This window comes from Ruditapes philippinarum, unplaced genomic scaffold (assembly GCF_026571515.1).
Source record: "Ruditapes philippinarum isolate M1 unplaced genomic scaffold, ASM2657151v2 ctg13225_1_1_1_1, whole genome shotgun sequence".
NCBI lineage: Eukaryota > Metazoa > Mollusca > Bivalvia > Venerida > Veneridae > Ruditapes > Ruditapes philippinarum.
In genome coordinates, this window is record NW_026866843.1 from 5,207 (window position 1) to 22,259 (window position 17,053).

Sequence of the window (17,053 nt, forward strand, 5' to 3'; positions counted from 1 at the left end):
TTCATTAAAAAGTTTCCAAACATCTATCGTTCCATTTCTTATAAAATAGATAAATAAATGACTTGTCAATTTATTTTAGAAATAACTTTTTGTTTTTATCCTGAACAAAAGAAAAGAATATTTCTCCAAAATGCTCTCACAGATTTGCAAGCCGCACATTTTTACTGCTGGTGAGTACAATGCAAACCATTTATTCCATGATATGTTTTAAGTAAGTGTATTTATAATACCTCTCCTTAGGTAACAAGTTTTCAAGTTTAATCGTAAAAACGAAGTTAATCCACAGAAAAAACAAAGGATCTCTGCATGATGTCTTAGGAAGTTGCCTCATGCTTCATCCTGCTAGCTGGGGACATTTTAATTACTGGAAATAGAATATGTATATCCTCACCATAATTGTTTTGCTGTTTCCACCAAGGGCATTCTGTAGCAGTCTTGTCAAGGTGGAGTCTCTGTATGGAACTGAAACATAATATAACAATATTATTCACATCATTATATAAATATCCCAATGAAATCCAATTTCTTTTTTTAATTATATGCAAAATGCTCACAGAAATCCCCCCCCCCCCCCCCAAAAAAAAAATATATATATAAGTATCAATTCACAATGATGACTCTTCTTTATATAAAAAAAATTGTCACAATTTCAACATGTTCGGACATTTTTTTAAATTATCAACTTACCAACAACTTTCTTTTTCCCCATGGACTGGTCAGCCAAAGCCTTAATGACATTTCCAAGGGAACTGAGGGACTGGTTGATGGCTGAACCTTCCTTAAGTCTGTCCCCTGTAGCCCCTGTAGAGTCTGCCCTCTCACTGAAAATATGTTCACAGTGCTAATTAGACCACAATTAATCAAAACAGCAATATAACAATCATATTTTTGGAATATCTACCCTGATGAAGATGTATAATGGACTTGTCTTGAATTGAATTTGGAACAATTTACTAGTAGTTTAAGGGAATTTTCTTTATCAAAATATTCACATTGAGCTGACAACAGTATAAAGTCTGAACAGGTTTCACAAATATCCCACCAAGAACAAGTATGATAGGAATATTGGAAAAGTAAATATCCATCCCTAGACCAGTCAGACAGGAAGTTGATGAAATAGATATCAAACCTTGAACCAGTCTGCCAAGAAGTTTATAAAAAAAAAATAAAACCTTGAACCAGTCTGACAGGAAGTAAATGAAACACCTACCTTCCAGCAAGATCTACCAAGTTCACTGTTGATGTTCTTGTCATACTTTGTCCTGTCTCATTTGGCTGTTTCTGTGTGAATGTGATAGCCACAATTGTGTGGGCACGACTATAATGCAATGTTAGAAAAATGTTACACCAGGTACAGTGTATGTGATAAAACATGCATTTTTTCACAAAATTACAATCTTTATTCTGTAGCATGTCAATTTGAATATGATTTTGCTTGTTTTTCTGGGGTTTTTTAACACCAATTTTAATGCATTATACATACTTTTATTATATAGCTGGAAAGGTTTACTGGCTTGATAATCATGTAATGAAATTCTTTAGGAATTGAAATATATATATCGTGCATAACAACAACACAAAAGGTATTCATTGACCAGTAAAGGCTAACAACTCAAAGTCATTTATTTTTAACAAATAGAAAAATATAATGACATATCAAAACAAGAACTGTGATTAACATACATTCACACACACTGCTTTGACACAGAAGAAGCTTTACTGGAGGTGGGGACTAAATTATAATCTGTATTAACATTATATTTGCAGGGTTTCCATTAAGTTTCAAAATTTGGAAGCCAGAGTCTGCAAAATCTCTGACACTAGAAGTCAAATTATATAGGTAAAGAAGGAAAAGCATTACACTTTTGTGGAAGTCACAAATCAAATTAAGGAGTAAATGACACCCAAACTTTCATTAACAGAAGCCATGATTGGTAAATAATACAGCATAGCACTGCACTACCAGTCAGGCCCTTTCATGTATTTTCTATGCTTTTCTGGTGACATCATCACACTTCACTGTTCTATTTTTAGAAATGCCTGCAACTCTTAGTCTCTAGGAAAGCGAAGCATGGTTTAAAATTAACAAAGTCAATTTTTACAGATAGTAACATACCTGCTGGTAGCATTCATGTTGGTGGCTGCCACAGTTCTGTTTCTGGTACCATCATTAATCTTACCATCAATCTCTTTATAACTGTTGACACCACATGCTGTCAGATTCTCAACTTTAATATAAATAGAGAATTATGATTGAAGAAAACAAAACATCATTTGATACTATACCATACATGTGAACTCTCCCACTTTAAGCGGGAGACTCCTTCTTTCTGCAGCCATATTTTCAAAGATTTTTCTTAAAATAAGGGGTATTTTCACTAACTAAAGAAATCTCCCACTTTTTGATATTAGAACTTTATTCTTTGTTTATTGCAAATTCTAAAATCTCCCTCTTTTTGAAGAATAATCTAATAAAGTTCACATGTATGCTATACTTTTACAATGTTCAATGGCACATGAATATTTTCAACAGATGCAAGCATGTGACATTGGTATTTGTTTTTTTAATTTTAACAGAAGATGAAATTTAAACAAAAATGGTTCAAGAATCTTCAATGTAAAGGATTCCTATTGTTATAAGTTTATATCTCAATCTGATCTTGACCTTTAACATATCAACTGTCATAACCTTCAGTATGACCTTGACCTTTGACAATTTAACTGAAACTGCATGTCAAAGACTTGTTCTAAAAAAACTCTTGTATTCTTTTTAGAAATTGACGAAAAAACAATAATTGTATGTAAGAATTCAGATCAGGAGATATTATATATTTCATACCATAGAATCCTTTGGATGGATGTTGTCTGACCTTGAGGCCTCCTTTCACAGTCATTGATTTAGCATTCAGCAAGTCACGCACTTGTTCATTATAAATTTCCAACAAAACCAAATCCCTCAAGAACAAGGGAGGATACCGATTTTATAAGGAAAAAAATTTTTTTTTTTTTTCTTTTTCTTAAAAAAATAAGAACAATTTTAAATTTACAGAAATACTTTAAATGATATGCTTTAAAGGGCCCTAAATTTCACAACAAATCTAAAAAGGGGTTTTTTTTTCTTTTTACTTTAAAATTTTAAAACTGAAAAAAAATAAAATTTTGTACAACTTTTAATTTTAGTAAGAGTTTTTTTCCAAAAATTTTAAAGATTTTTAAAGCTTCAAGTTCAATTTGAAATGAAAGATAATGGTCAAAAAAAATTCATTAATGTTCAGATAATGTATTTAATGCAGGGGCAAAATATAATTCAATTTACGAGGGTTATGCAAACTTTGTAAGCCCTTTTTTTTTTATATAAGTAACTGCATTTTTTGCGTCAACCCCCAAAATTTTATTTTATTGTTATAATATACCTTAACCCTTTTTCCTCGTTTTTTTTTTCTCTTCATCCCCTTTTTAAATTTCATACAGAAAATTGGGTCAATCCCTTTTTGGGACCCATAGCCCACATAGAGTTGATTTTCCAATCCGTCGCCCAAGGCCCCGCAAAAGGGAGCTTAAAACCCTTTTCATGCTTTTGCAAGAAAACCAGCCCCGGGTTTCAAAACTTTTTGCTGAAAATGTAAAAATAGGAATGACAGTTAGAAAAATAATTTTTATAAGCTGATCAAATGGGGCAAAATTGGCAAAAGCCCCGGGTGACCAATATGGTGGACCTTTGTGTTTTTTTTCCTTTGGGTTTTAAATAAAGAGAAATTTAAAAGGGCCTAAAAAAAGAGGGCCTGGATCAAAATTTGCATGTTGGGAAAAACTCTAATTTCCCCCTGTAAATTTTAAACTTCTTTTTAAACCCCTTTAAAAATTAACTTGCTTAAATTCCAAAAATGGATTTTGAGCTGCCTTTTTTGGAACCAAAATTTTCGAGCATCCAGAAAAAATTTTAAGTTTTTTTTCCCACAAAATATAAGCCCCGATCAGATAAGCAAAAATCAGACGGTCGTCCTTTTCTGGTGCAAAAGGCTAAAATTTCCCCTTCCCGCAGGTTAATTGTTCAAGGATTTTAAAACCATTAAAAAAAGGGTTTATACAAAATTTTTTTTAGCCGTTTTTGGGACCAAAAAGGAATCATGCCTTTAGTCTTTTTTTTTTAACCCAAAAACCCGTAGATAATTTTAGCCCCCAGAATTGACAAGGGTGGGAGCACATAAAAATTCCTTTTTTCAAATTGAGTCTTAAGTAACCTTCATTGATCCATGCGGTTTATTTAAGGGCCTAGCCCAAGACTAGTAATTGGAAGTTAATTGTTTGTTAAAAAATTCAGTATCAAATTTTTAAAAATAAATATGGTCAATGCAAAGAAAAATAAAGCAATCAATAAAAAAAATTCTTTTTTACATTTTTATTTTAAACCTTTTTTAAAACAAAAAAAGTACTTTTTTGAATCACGTTCGGTTTTCCCGAACCCAACCTTTTATGTAAGGGGAAAAAATACATCATAGCAGGGCTCACCACCCCTTGGTAAAGGGCGGGATTTAAACCGTAAACAGAAAAATTCTACCCTTTTGAAATTAGTTTTTTGCATTTTAACCCGCCTTTTAACATAAAATCTATTTTTTGAAAAGATTTTTTAATAAAAAATTTTTTTAAAAATTTTTATTTTATTCAATTTCATTTTTTTCTAAAAAAATTAATGTTCCCTTTTCCCATACATTAATTTTCCCATTTTTTTAGGGAAATTTTTCCAAAATATTTTATTTTTAACAAAACCCATTTCAAAGGAACCTACATACTTTAGAAAAAAAAAAATATCGGCTTTTTCCTTTATCACAAAAAAACTTTTTTGGGAAAGGGAAAATGACAATTAAAACTAATTTTCCACGAGAATTAAAATTACTATCCCTAATGCAGTAAGGGGAAAACTTCTTAATTTTAAAAATTTTAAACCCTTATTGGGCCTAGGTACGAACTGAATAATATAGACCCGGCCAGACTATATAAATTTTTTAAATTAGTGTTTTTCCCCCAAAAAGGTTTTTTTGTATGGTTTTTGTAAAAAACGCTAAAAAAATATCACATTTTGAAAACAGACCAAAATTTAACACCATTATCAAAAAGGGCTTTTTTTTTTAAATCCCCTTTTAAATAAAAACTTTTTTAGTTTTATTTTAGTTTTCACATAAAATTAAAAACCCTTATAGACACAGCTTTTCCCGATATTTAAAAAAATATTTAAAACTGAACTTGGGCAAAACTTTTAAAATAAATTAAAACTTTTTTCATGCAATTTTTTAATATAAATTTTTTAAATTTAAATGTACACCTACAAAATTTTTTTTCGGAAAACGGGTTTTCCCGCAGACAGCGTCAAGTCGTGACTAAAGCCCGGGGGGGCATGTGCCCCTCGGGGACAGGGTGGGGGGCTTTAAAGGGAGGTTTTTCTTGGCCCAAAAAACCCTTTTTTAAAGGGTAACTCTTTTCAAATTTTCCACTTTTCGAATTTTTTTTTCCATTGGCCGCTTTGATTTTCATATTTGAAAATTAAGTTTTTACTGATACAGTATCAGGTCTTTTTTAATTTTTTTTCCCAAAAATTTGCAACATTTTTTTAGGATAGTTTTAATTTAAATTTTAAAACAAAAGAGTAATTTTTATGAATTATTTATGGGATGTAGAAATTTTATGTAAAACTTTTTTTGGAGTTTTTGGAATTTTTAAGTTTTTTTAAAAGACAAAAATCAATCAAAAAGTAGAGGTTTAAAATGGGTTTTAAGGTTTTAAAAATTTTTTAAGCTATAATAAATCGTTCATTTTTCATCCCCACTTTTCAGCAACAAAAGACATAGTGGCTTTTTGGCATTAAAAAAAAGTTTTTAATGAAGAACTAAGGTAACCCCAAACACAAAAAAGGATCAAAAAAATTTTTTTGATAAAAAAAAACTTTTTGGGGACGTTAAAAAAACTTCAAAAAAAGTGAAGCCAAAAAAAATTCCCCAATTTTCCATTTTAGTAGACATAAGTAGATAAAAATCATTTTTCAAACTGACCCTATGGCATGCATCTCCACAAAGGAAATTCTATTCACCCCAAAAAGATTTCACTCGCTTTTTTAAAACAAATCGCCAAACATTTAAATTTTTTCATTATAAAAACTGTAATAGATTTTTTAAGTAAATTAAATCGAGGCCTTATAATAAATATTAAATTTCTTTTAGATTATGAAACTACTTAAAACAAATTTTTTTTTCATTTTAAACACATGCTTTCCCTTAAAAGTAAAAATGCACTTTTTTAATTCTGGGGTTTGTTTTGGTATAAAAAAAACAACTGTTCAGTTTAAAGTAAATTTTAAAAAAGGGTTTAAGAAAACTATTTGAAGACGAAAAAATTTTTCTTTTTTAACTTTAAAAACATAGTGTTTTGAAAAAAACCTTTTTTTCAAAATGCTTGAGTTTTATCCCTTTTTAAAGGAAATAAGAGTCAGGGTCAAAATATTTCAGTGAATGACAATTTTAATAATTTTAATTTTATTTCCCCAAACTTTACGTGGACTGTTCCAGATTCAAAGTACTGGGCAAATCCATTGCATAAATTCAACAGGTTAGGGTGAAGTTATCTATTTCTTATAATTTATCTTCACAGATCTTCTATTTACATACATTGTAATTTTAACCAGTTTGGTTGTTGTTGATTTTTTTATGCATTTCTGTTTATCACTTATATGAATACCTTCAAATGTATATTATTAAAATTGATATAATATTGGTAACAAATAATTCTTCTTTTTTGCATTTTTTGTAAAGATTATTACATAAAAGATTGGTTTTAAATGTCACCTTGAAACAACTGTGATATAATTTTATTGTAACAGATTAACAGATTATAGAAAATACTGCTTCAATATCTTCAATGTTGTATTTCATAAGTAGTGATTAACAGTCTTTAGTAAATAAATATTTATTATTACTGTGAATAACTAAGAAAAAATACATGCATGTACATGATCCAATGTGTATTAATATAGAATTGTATTAGTTATTTAAACCTTATATAAATAAGACTTTAATATTATGGATTAATCATATGGAAGATTATTTTAAGCAAAAAAACCAGATTGGACAAAAAAAATTTGAAATGATTCCTTACTCCTGACCAAACACTTTATTATATATTTCAAATATTTAACAAAGTAGTAGACAATATTGTCTCTCGTAACTTTTTGACAATGCTCAAGAAATATGAAAGACAACAATCAACTTATCATGACTTTAAGCCTGTTGGCAGCAACCAAGTCTACCCATAAGACCATTGCTGCACTAATCAACAATGCTGCAGACCAAAATCAAAGGTGGTTCATTTTAGATGTCTGAACATTAATTGGTCTGCAATGTTTGTAATATACCAGTAACTATTACAAAATTTTCCTAAAAATGACGAAAGATATTGCAAAAAGTGAAAGATTGGTAAATCCATTTAACAAATTATAAGCTTCAGCACGGTTACTAAGTTTTCAATTTTATTACACTTAAAAATATGGGAGTATGTACATGTATTTAAAACAGAACTGTTTCAGTAAAAAAGTATATTTGAAAAGAAAAAACTGAATTTAAAAAGACAATTAAAATGATAATTAAAATTTGAGCAGATTAAAGTTGAAAGGCTTCAAGGTTTATTAAACTAGTAAATCATACAATCTTAATTGTACTTTTAAAATTAAAACCTACTTATAACTTCCTGATACCAAGAAAATCTTACTGAGATTTTTAAAATTTTAAAACTTATTTCATTTTAAGACAATAACAATGAGACAAGGGAATATATGAACCATATGATAAACAAAAGTGTAAGTGGTATTATTATCATTGTATTTGCCTAATCAATGATTAACAATGGAATAATAAAGAACAATCTTTTGTACTTTGTATTAAGGTCACCACCACTCATCCAAATAAACAAGAATAATGTCACACCACTGGATTACTTTTTTTCATATTGTATTTATTTATAAAGATACTTCCTTATAGATAGTCATTTGTGGGCGTTTGTAGGTAGATTTCAAACCTCAACTAACATAATGGTCTTTGAAATAAAACAATTTAAAAGAAAAGTAAAATTTATAATGATGCTAATAATGGATGAAAACTTTACATACTCGCATGCCAACCTCACTCCAATAATAAGAGCATGGCCAAAAACTAAAGCCCTTTTAAGTTTAATCTTTGAATAAGTTAACTAAAATTAAATATTTTTTCAGTATCAAATTCTTTTCAATACTGGTTTTCTGTTACATGCTTAACAGATATGGATAACTGGTTTAGAAAAAGATAAAACTTGATGATTTTATAGCTCTTAATTTACCATTTAGTACTAAGAGCATAGGTGGAAGCTTTGAGAGGTCATAAAAGTCCTTTTTACAAAGATAAATCAGAGTTCAAACACTTAAAGTAAAATGACAGTAGAAATTTTGAACTAATCCGAAGTTTAGAATAATGTAAGGAAGGCTTTACAACCATTTGACATAAAGTTGTCAAAGTCATAGAATGAGCCTAGTGGATAATGCAGAATTTTCTAAGTTCAAAGTTCAAAAAGGGCCAATAGTTCTATTAAAATCCATGTTAAAGTTATGGGCTTTAGACGGTGACCTCCTATTATGCCCTCAAATAGGTGTGTGAAGCTTCAACCCATTCCCTTATGTACTTTTAGAGAAACCAACTTTCAGGAAAGAATAAGCTGACACCTGGACGAGTACAACAGCCCTCCCTATTCTTCAAACAGTCCAGCAAAAAATGGAAATGAACATATAAATACATATTTGTTTTAACTATAGTTCAGTGTAAGATTGGAATATATTTCACCAAGTGAGCACCAAAAGGTATATTTCATGAGTGTTAAGCAGCCAGAAGTGAAATATGAACTTTTGGTGTTCACAAGGTAAAAAATATTTTGATCTTACACTAAACAAATTTTCTTTTTATTATATGCAACGTGAAACGTTTTAAAAAGACATTAAACCTAATACTGAATGTTTGTTTGTTTGTTTGTTTCATTTTTTGCCTTTTTCCAACAGTATTTCAGTCATATAGGCGGGTAGTTTCCTAACCATCGTTCCTGGAGAGTTACACCAGTACTAGACTACCTTCCTCCGCGCTAAACTACCAAAGCATCTCCCGGGGATCGAACCCACGCCAGAGAGTAATACTGAATGAAAAGTGAACCAAATAATAATACAATTTGATGCCACTTGTCATTAAGCTGGACACTGGTATTTCACTTCAGAGACAATGTAACGGGCTAAAATTCAAAACAGTGAAATTATCAAATTGATAATTTCACTGTTTAAAACAGTGAAATTATCAGTTTTATATCACTGATATATTTCTATAAACCACCGAAAAGCATGTAATAAAAAGATATAAAAAATAATACCTGGTCAGCATATTTTGATCCTGAAGCCTCCAAATAACCATCTGACCTCTCGTTATATTCACTGTGTGACCAGTAGGAATGATCAAATGCAAATCTCTTTGGTTCACTATTCAGGTCCTCGGGATTCTTAATTTCTGTGGAGTTGCCATTCATGGCAATGATGAGGGTAGCATTTCTTGCAGTCTCGCGTGAATTGTGCACAGGGGTTAAGGAAAATTTAAGATATAATTTTGTTTAAAAATTTTTTTAAGCTTGATTGTAAAGAAAGCTTATTTAAATTTATAGCTAATTTGAACCATTGTTGAGTCCTGGCTACCTTACAGTACTCAGGTTACGAATGAAACTAGATAATGATCCAGTATAGATGATGCCCGATTTGAGAGGCAGACGCATTAACTGCTACTCTTGGTAATAACAAACTTTTAATAAACAACATTATTTAAATCAACATAATCAACTCTCAGGGTGATAACTCTGATTAAATAATGCAACTGAACACATGGTACATTGTATCATCATAATTGACTGTGACAGGACCAACACTCCAATAAAGCTACTCAGGACAGAAGCAAAGACATATAAAGATAAAAATGATTCAAACAATTGCATTTAAAGGACATGCATTCTTATTTATCACCAGCATGTATTTATAAAACTGGAACTAGAACACGCCCGGCAAACTGTCGCTCCACTTCAAAATTGTGGTGTACGGTAAAACGAGCGAACGGCATTTCCGAGATAGAGCGGAAGGCCGATTTAAACGCCTAATTGTAAGTAGTGTTTATGTTTTTGTCTTGTTATTCATTTAAGTTGTATTTTTTCGAAAAAAACGGAAAATGTGGTTCCGTGTAGGATTAATTTAGGCTTCCAATTATCTTAGCTGTTACAAAAAGGAAATTATATTAAGCCCCGGGAGAACTTTTCTCCCTGACGAAGCGAGCGATGATTTGTAGAATATTAAACTTCCCAACCATAAAAATGCCATACCTTTCGGATTTCTTGAAAAAGTGTATTAGTAAATTATCAACCCGTAATAAGAACTTGTCCTTCGTGCAAAATAAATTACTCCTGAAGGATTTCTTAAATTTGTAAACCGATATTTTTCGAAAGTAGTAGAGCGAAAGGGCGAGAGATGGAGCAAAAGGTTCGATGCTGAGCGCAAGGCGATATTAATTTGACGTATTAGGAGGAGCGTAGTCTATGATTTTTTACATATAAAAGCTATAGAAAGTAAAATAGACGTGATCAAGTGTTCAGACCGATATATATATATATATATATATATATACATTTTGAAGACAACTAATAAAGTGTGATATCCTTTCAACGACTATAGCGTAATAAATGTAATCGCGAAGGTGTCCCCTATGGCTTCCGTGTAGATTCCTTCATAAATGTTCGAATTTTGGATGAGGCCCGACCATTGAATCATACACATGTATGCATGGTATAATACAGGATGCCACTTATTCAATCATGATTTTTGACACGGTGATGTACATTTAAAAACGTGTGTCCGTGCAAATGCGACAAAATCGATTATTATTTTCGTCTGTAAGTGTAAATAGAAATTTATACAATAACTAGGTCTATTATATTATTGATAATTTTAGTCCGTACACCGACTGAGTTCTGCCTCATTTTGAGAGGAAAATAATAAACTAAACAAAAATGCTAAATAAGGGAGGAAGTATCTTGAAACATAACTGGAACACGTGTTATATCCTTATAACGACTGACACCTTGTCAACCATTTTCATAGCGATTCCGCACCTTTCAAATTCATGAAAACGTGGCTTATTTGTGTTTTGCTCAGAACAGGTACATTAGAGCTATTAATTACAGAAAGTAATTGTGAACTGAACTCGGTAGTAGTGATCCATTTAATTTAATGTGTTCCATGCATTGCATAATTTTGTTTCTGTTCTGCACCTTGAATTTCTAACTTTTCGAAAAACATAACATTTTGGCGTAAACAATCGAGTTACACGTACCTGCTCGGAAACATTTGTTCGCGGTAGAACTAAAAATATTCGACTTTGTTGCATTTGCACGGACACACGTTTTTAAATGTACATAACCGTGTCAAAAATCATGATTGACCTCGAATAAGTGGCATCCTGTATTATGCCATGCATTAATGTGTATGATTCAATGGTCGGGCCTCACCCAAATTTCGAAAATAAATAATGAAGGAATCTACATGGAAGCCATAGGTGACACCTTCACGATTACAGTTATTACGCTATAGTCCTTGAAAGGATATCACAATTTATTAGTTCTCTTTAAAAGGTATATATATCTCGGTCTTAACACTTGATCATGTCTATTTTAACTTCTATAGCTTTTATTTATAAAAATCATTGACTACGCTCCTCCTAATACGTCAAATTAATATCGCCTTGCGCTCAACATCGAACCTTTTGCTCCATCTCTCGCCCTTTCGCTCCACTACTTTCGAAAGAATATCGATTTACAAATTTAAGAAATCCTTCAGGAGTAATTTATTTTGCACGAAGGACAAGTTCTTATTACGGGTTGATTATTTACTAATACACCTTTTCAAGAAATCCGAAAGGTATGGCATTTTTATGGTTGGGAAGTTCAATATTCTACAAATCATCGCTCGCTTCGTCAGGGAGAAAAGTTCTCCCGGGCTTAATATAATTTTCTTTTTGTAACAGGTTAGATCACTGGAAGCCTAAATCATTCCTCCACGGAACTACATTTTCCTTTTTTCGAAAAACTACAACTAAAATAAATTACAAGACAAAAACATAAACACTACTTACAATTAGGCGTTTAAATCGGCCTTCCGCTCTATCTCGGAAATGCCGTTCGCTCGTTTTACCGTACACCACAATTTTGAAGTGGAGCGACAGTTTGCCAGGCGTGTAGAAAACCAGACCTTATAAAATATTGTCATGTAACAGGACGGACAAACAGACACACATTGATCACAATGAACGTCCTAGTTATTTACCCAGGTTCATTTAAGATTAAATTGAAAATTCAAATAAGACGAACATAAGGCATTTCACAATTCAACAGTTTTATTGCAAAATAGATAATCTGTCTCTTTGCCAAGATTACAAATTGATTTCTTAAAGTACCAAGAAATAAAAATATTAGTTACAAAAAAAAATCATAGGGAAAATAGAGAGCAATTATCAAGTCAGGTGGAAAAAGGTATACGCTACCTTTGGTACCTGTAGACAAGGCAATAAATGATAAAAAAATACTGGCTTATATAGCAACTTCTCTTTGCAATCACACAATCCATGAAAATAGCATGACTTGAAAATAAATAACAAAAAGAGGAATGTTACAAAATATTGAATCAATATTTTGCTGTACAAATGTATTGAAGTGTATTAAGTTAAATTTAGTGAACAACCCTCTATTAGATAAAAACCTTACATAAGATATGACTAGCATGAACATCATGAAATAATGCATTAAGTTATGCTTACTGTTACTACATGTATAGATAGAAAAAATAGTGCCAGCTGAATGATTTTGAAAAGATATCAAATGTATTGACAATTAATTAATAAGGCTAAGTAAAAATAGTCATTGTTTATATGCATGTATTAATCTGAAAGTAAAATGTAATGTTAGGCATTCCTGCTACAGTCGTCATCACAAATGTACTAGTAATAACAGAGCAGGACAAACACCAATGATCTTGTTAAATTTGTTAAACTTTTTTGTTTACTGTAAAAATAATGTAACAGTTCCATAAGTTAAAATGACCATGAGGTGGCTAGGCATTGTCCTGAACACGAGCTATCAAGTTGATTAATTATTTTGAAATAAAGTCTTAGACTCAGTGGCTTAAATTTTGTTCTTTACTTGCTGTATAATTTTATGTATCTTAACTTAAAAATATACATATCTATCAGTGTTACATATTCAATGATAACGGCCAATGATCCAAGGAAATTACATTTATGTAGATCTACTTTGTTAAAAGTGGTGCTATGTGCGCAACACATCTTTTGATTCATGTGATATCGGCTGGGATGCTGTACCTGCTGGAAGTGGTGTGTAATTTCTGTACATGAAGATTGTTAAAATGTTGCAACATATCATTGAAGTTATCTCTCAACCAGTGTCAAACTTAAATTTCATAGTAAAAGTTGCAATTAACTGAAAAACTGGACTTATTTAATTTGATGAAGTCCTATCAATACATGTATGTAAGTGGAAAAGGAAGTGGCATGCACCTGTATTAGTCAAAATATATTGAAGTGCCAAGGCTTGATTCTGAGTAGTCCAACTAATTGTACTGCGCGACGAGATATTGTGCTATTTTCGTGTCTGGGCAATATCTCGCCTCTACAAAGCGAGATTCTGCCCCAGAACGAAAATATCTCAGAATCAAGCTTTGGCACGTCAATATATTTTGACTAGATTCTGAGATACTTTCGTTCTGGGGCAGAATCTTGCTTTAGAGGCGAGATATTGCCCAGACACGAAAATAGCACAATATCTCGTCGCGCAGTACAATTAGTTGGACTAGCACCTGTATGGGCGAGATTCTGCCCCAGAACGAAAATATCTCAGAATCAAGCTTTGGCACGTCAATATATTTTGACTACTGTATGGGCTTGTAATGCCAACAAAAAGTTCTACCAATATGTAAGTCACATACGGTTTGCCTACACACACAATAAACTCCAGTCATATGGCACTTTTTCAATTATTAATATATGCAATGATGAAGTTAGTAAAATTCCATTCAGAAAGAATGAACATATATTTTTTTGGTAAATAATTTTTCCTTCAGAGAGACATTAACATATTTTTTTTGCAGTAAAACTATTTGCAATGACATTAAAATCATACCTTGCTTTCAAAAAAGACTAAAAACAAATGCATTGACGTTATTTAGAATTTTTCTTTGAAGTAAAAGGATATAAATGGTCGCACACGAACTGCAACTTTCACGTTTTCAGCCGCCGCCATCTCGATTTCTTCTTCAAATTTTGATTTCAAAAGAAAGACACGTTTAACAACTTATGCAGCTGTCCAAATAAGTTAAATAAGAAGCTTTAATCCACAACACCGAATAATATATTGACTTATATGTTCCAATATTTTGCTCTGAAAGTATTTGACAGTTGCGAAATGAAGAAATCACCCGACCAGGTGCTCGAAGTATGTCACTTCCGTAAACAAACAAATGTATTTATAGCAACGAGAAAATGTTGGACACCACTAAATATTTTTCTTCTCCAATATATCACAGGAACTTGAAATTCAATCAATAGATCACAAAATATGCGTGTATTAGTGATATAGCCCTTATCTCTATAGATATATGTATGAAATGAACCAGGGATATTAATATCAATGACCTGTTATTAAAAAAAATCTCATTTTTCATTTCATATCTTGCATGGTTCTCATTATTTCATAATTACATGTTGAATTAGGGCTCAAATACATAAATATATGGTATAATGCGCATTGTTAATATATATATATACTGTATAAGGGGGCGTCCGTGGCCGAGTGGTTAAGGTTGTTGACTTCAAACCACTTGCACCTCACCGCTGTTGGTTTGAATCCCTGTCCGATTCCCCACAGGGACTTTGGATTTTTTCATGTGAGGAAGCTATCCAGCTAGCTTACGGAACGTCTGTGGTTCTACCTAGGTGCCCGTTCGTGCCTGAAATAATGCACGGAAGGGCACCTGAGGTCTTCCTCCACCAGTAAAGCTGGAACGTACGTCGCTATATGACCTATACTGTGTCGATGTGACGTAAAACCCACAACAAAACAAAAAAACAAAGTATATTAAAGGATTGTTCATAATCATGATGTTTAAAGGTCATAATTATGAAGTCAGACATGACATCAATTAATCCAACTGACAACCCTACAATACTTGTATAATGTTCAATGTTTAAGTTGATTTACTTGCCCGTTTTTCATGAATATATTTTCAGGGGCAAAAAGTAGCATTAAAAATAAAAGAAAAATGGCTGACTAAGTGCTACAGTCCTTCTAACCAGTGGAAGATAAATTCCTTCTCCAATTTTCAAAGAACTGCTTTTGTTGTAATAGCACAACTGAATGATTAAACTCAATTCTACTGTTTATCATTTTCCTATCATACACAACTTATTATAAAGCCTCAGAAATAAATATATCTTTATGAATCCTTCTGTAGAAAGAACAAATATTTCAATGTTAGGGTCATATCCAGATTTTAAAAATAAGTATGAAAAATCTATGTAATCCCAACTGTGCCACCTTTGCAAATGCGTTTTAATATGTTATGGTTTTTGAAAGCCTTAAAAGAACAGATTTATATACAAGCTCACAAAATTGACTTACAAGCTAGATTTGGGCGATACCAAAATGACCTTGACAAACAGGCCACTAGAGGCAATTTTCCTTCAACTAGAGATTTGTTAAGAACCTTTTAACTATTGCTGTAGCTAATCTGCAATGGAATCAGGCAAATGATATGGTGATTGTGGGCTCCAGAACATGGTGATTTTTAGGAAACTTTGTAGATTGAAATAATAAATTGCTGACACAAAAAAGGGACTTAGGCCTCTCATGGTTGTTTTCACAGTGTTTGAACTTTTTGACTTACATTGCAATGAAGATGAACCTCCAAACTATTGTTAATAATGGCAAATCTGCAAAGAAATTTGTGGAAAAATTAAGGACAGCCATTGAAAATAGTCCTTTTTTCAAAAATTTGTAGATTTTATATATCCTTCGCAGTACCGCTACTTTCTCCAAATATCTTCATAGAAAATTCCCTCTCTCAGTTTACTTTGCCATAACTCTGACAAGAACCGGTTGAATGGGATGATGCTCCCACAGAAAAGTATACCTCTTGTAGTTTCAAAGCTATGTCCCTGACAAAGTTCAATAATTCAAAACAGAGTTACTATTATTTGCACTGCTCATCTGTTTATTTTCATAGAAATTGCAGTGGTATAGGAGGAGATAATAATTAAATCAAATTAAAGGGCTATAACTCTCGACAAAAAGCATTGAACCGGAAATGCAAACAGTAACTAGAGTTAGTACTGATAGTTCCTGTTAATTAAGTTTAGATCAAATTGTGCCAGTATTAAATATTGGAGGAGAAGTCAGGAGAAGTTCTATGACCGTTGTAATAGACAGAGACGGAGAAGTTATCCCTACATGTCACTGCTACTCTGTAGAGGTGACACAAAAAGGGGGTACAACTTAGCAAAAGTTAATTTTAGTATTATTTGATATGTGTCATAATTTGATAGTAAACATGTATACAAAGTTTAAAGTGAATAACTGAAAGTTTCTGAGACAAGGGGGCCACGAAGGCCCTACATCACTCATCTGAGTATATGAATCAGATTTAGTTAGCAGGATGTTCTTGCTCAACAAATCTTTCAGTAATTATTGTGAAGGACTATCTTATGTTCATCACTGTACAGTAGAGCTGTCATTGTTTCAGTGCAAAGCACATTGAAAATATACCGATATCAGATGACAAATATTGACGATACACTGATATATTGATAAATACTCCTTATTTCTTATATACATGTATAATACTTTTTCATACTTGTTTAAATGATTTTAGTCAAATCAATGTTCTGTTCAGCAAATGACATTT

General features: G+C 31.7%; 1 protein-coding gene across 1 annotated transcript; it reads right to left on the reverse strand.

The window, feature by feature from the left end:
* Positions 1-347: 347 nt before the first annotated feature.
* LOC132733952 (kinesin-related protein 1-like) lies at positions 348-2,946 on the reverse strand. Its single transcript, XM_060720645.1, has 5 exons — positions 2,840-2,946; positions 2,117-2,228; positions 1,211-1,318; positions 688-821; positions 348-462 (listed from the first exon to the last, which is right to left on the reverse strand). Exons 1-5 carry the CDS (start codon positions 2,892-2,894, stop codon positions 362-364), a joined length of 510 nt encoding a protein of 169 aa, XP_060576628.1. The 5' UTR covers positions 2,895-2,946; the 3' UTR covers positions 348-361.
* Between the last annotated feature and the right edge of the window lie 14,107 nt (positions 2,947-17,053).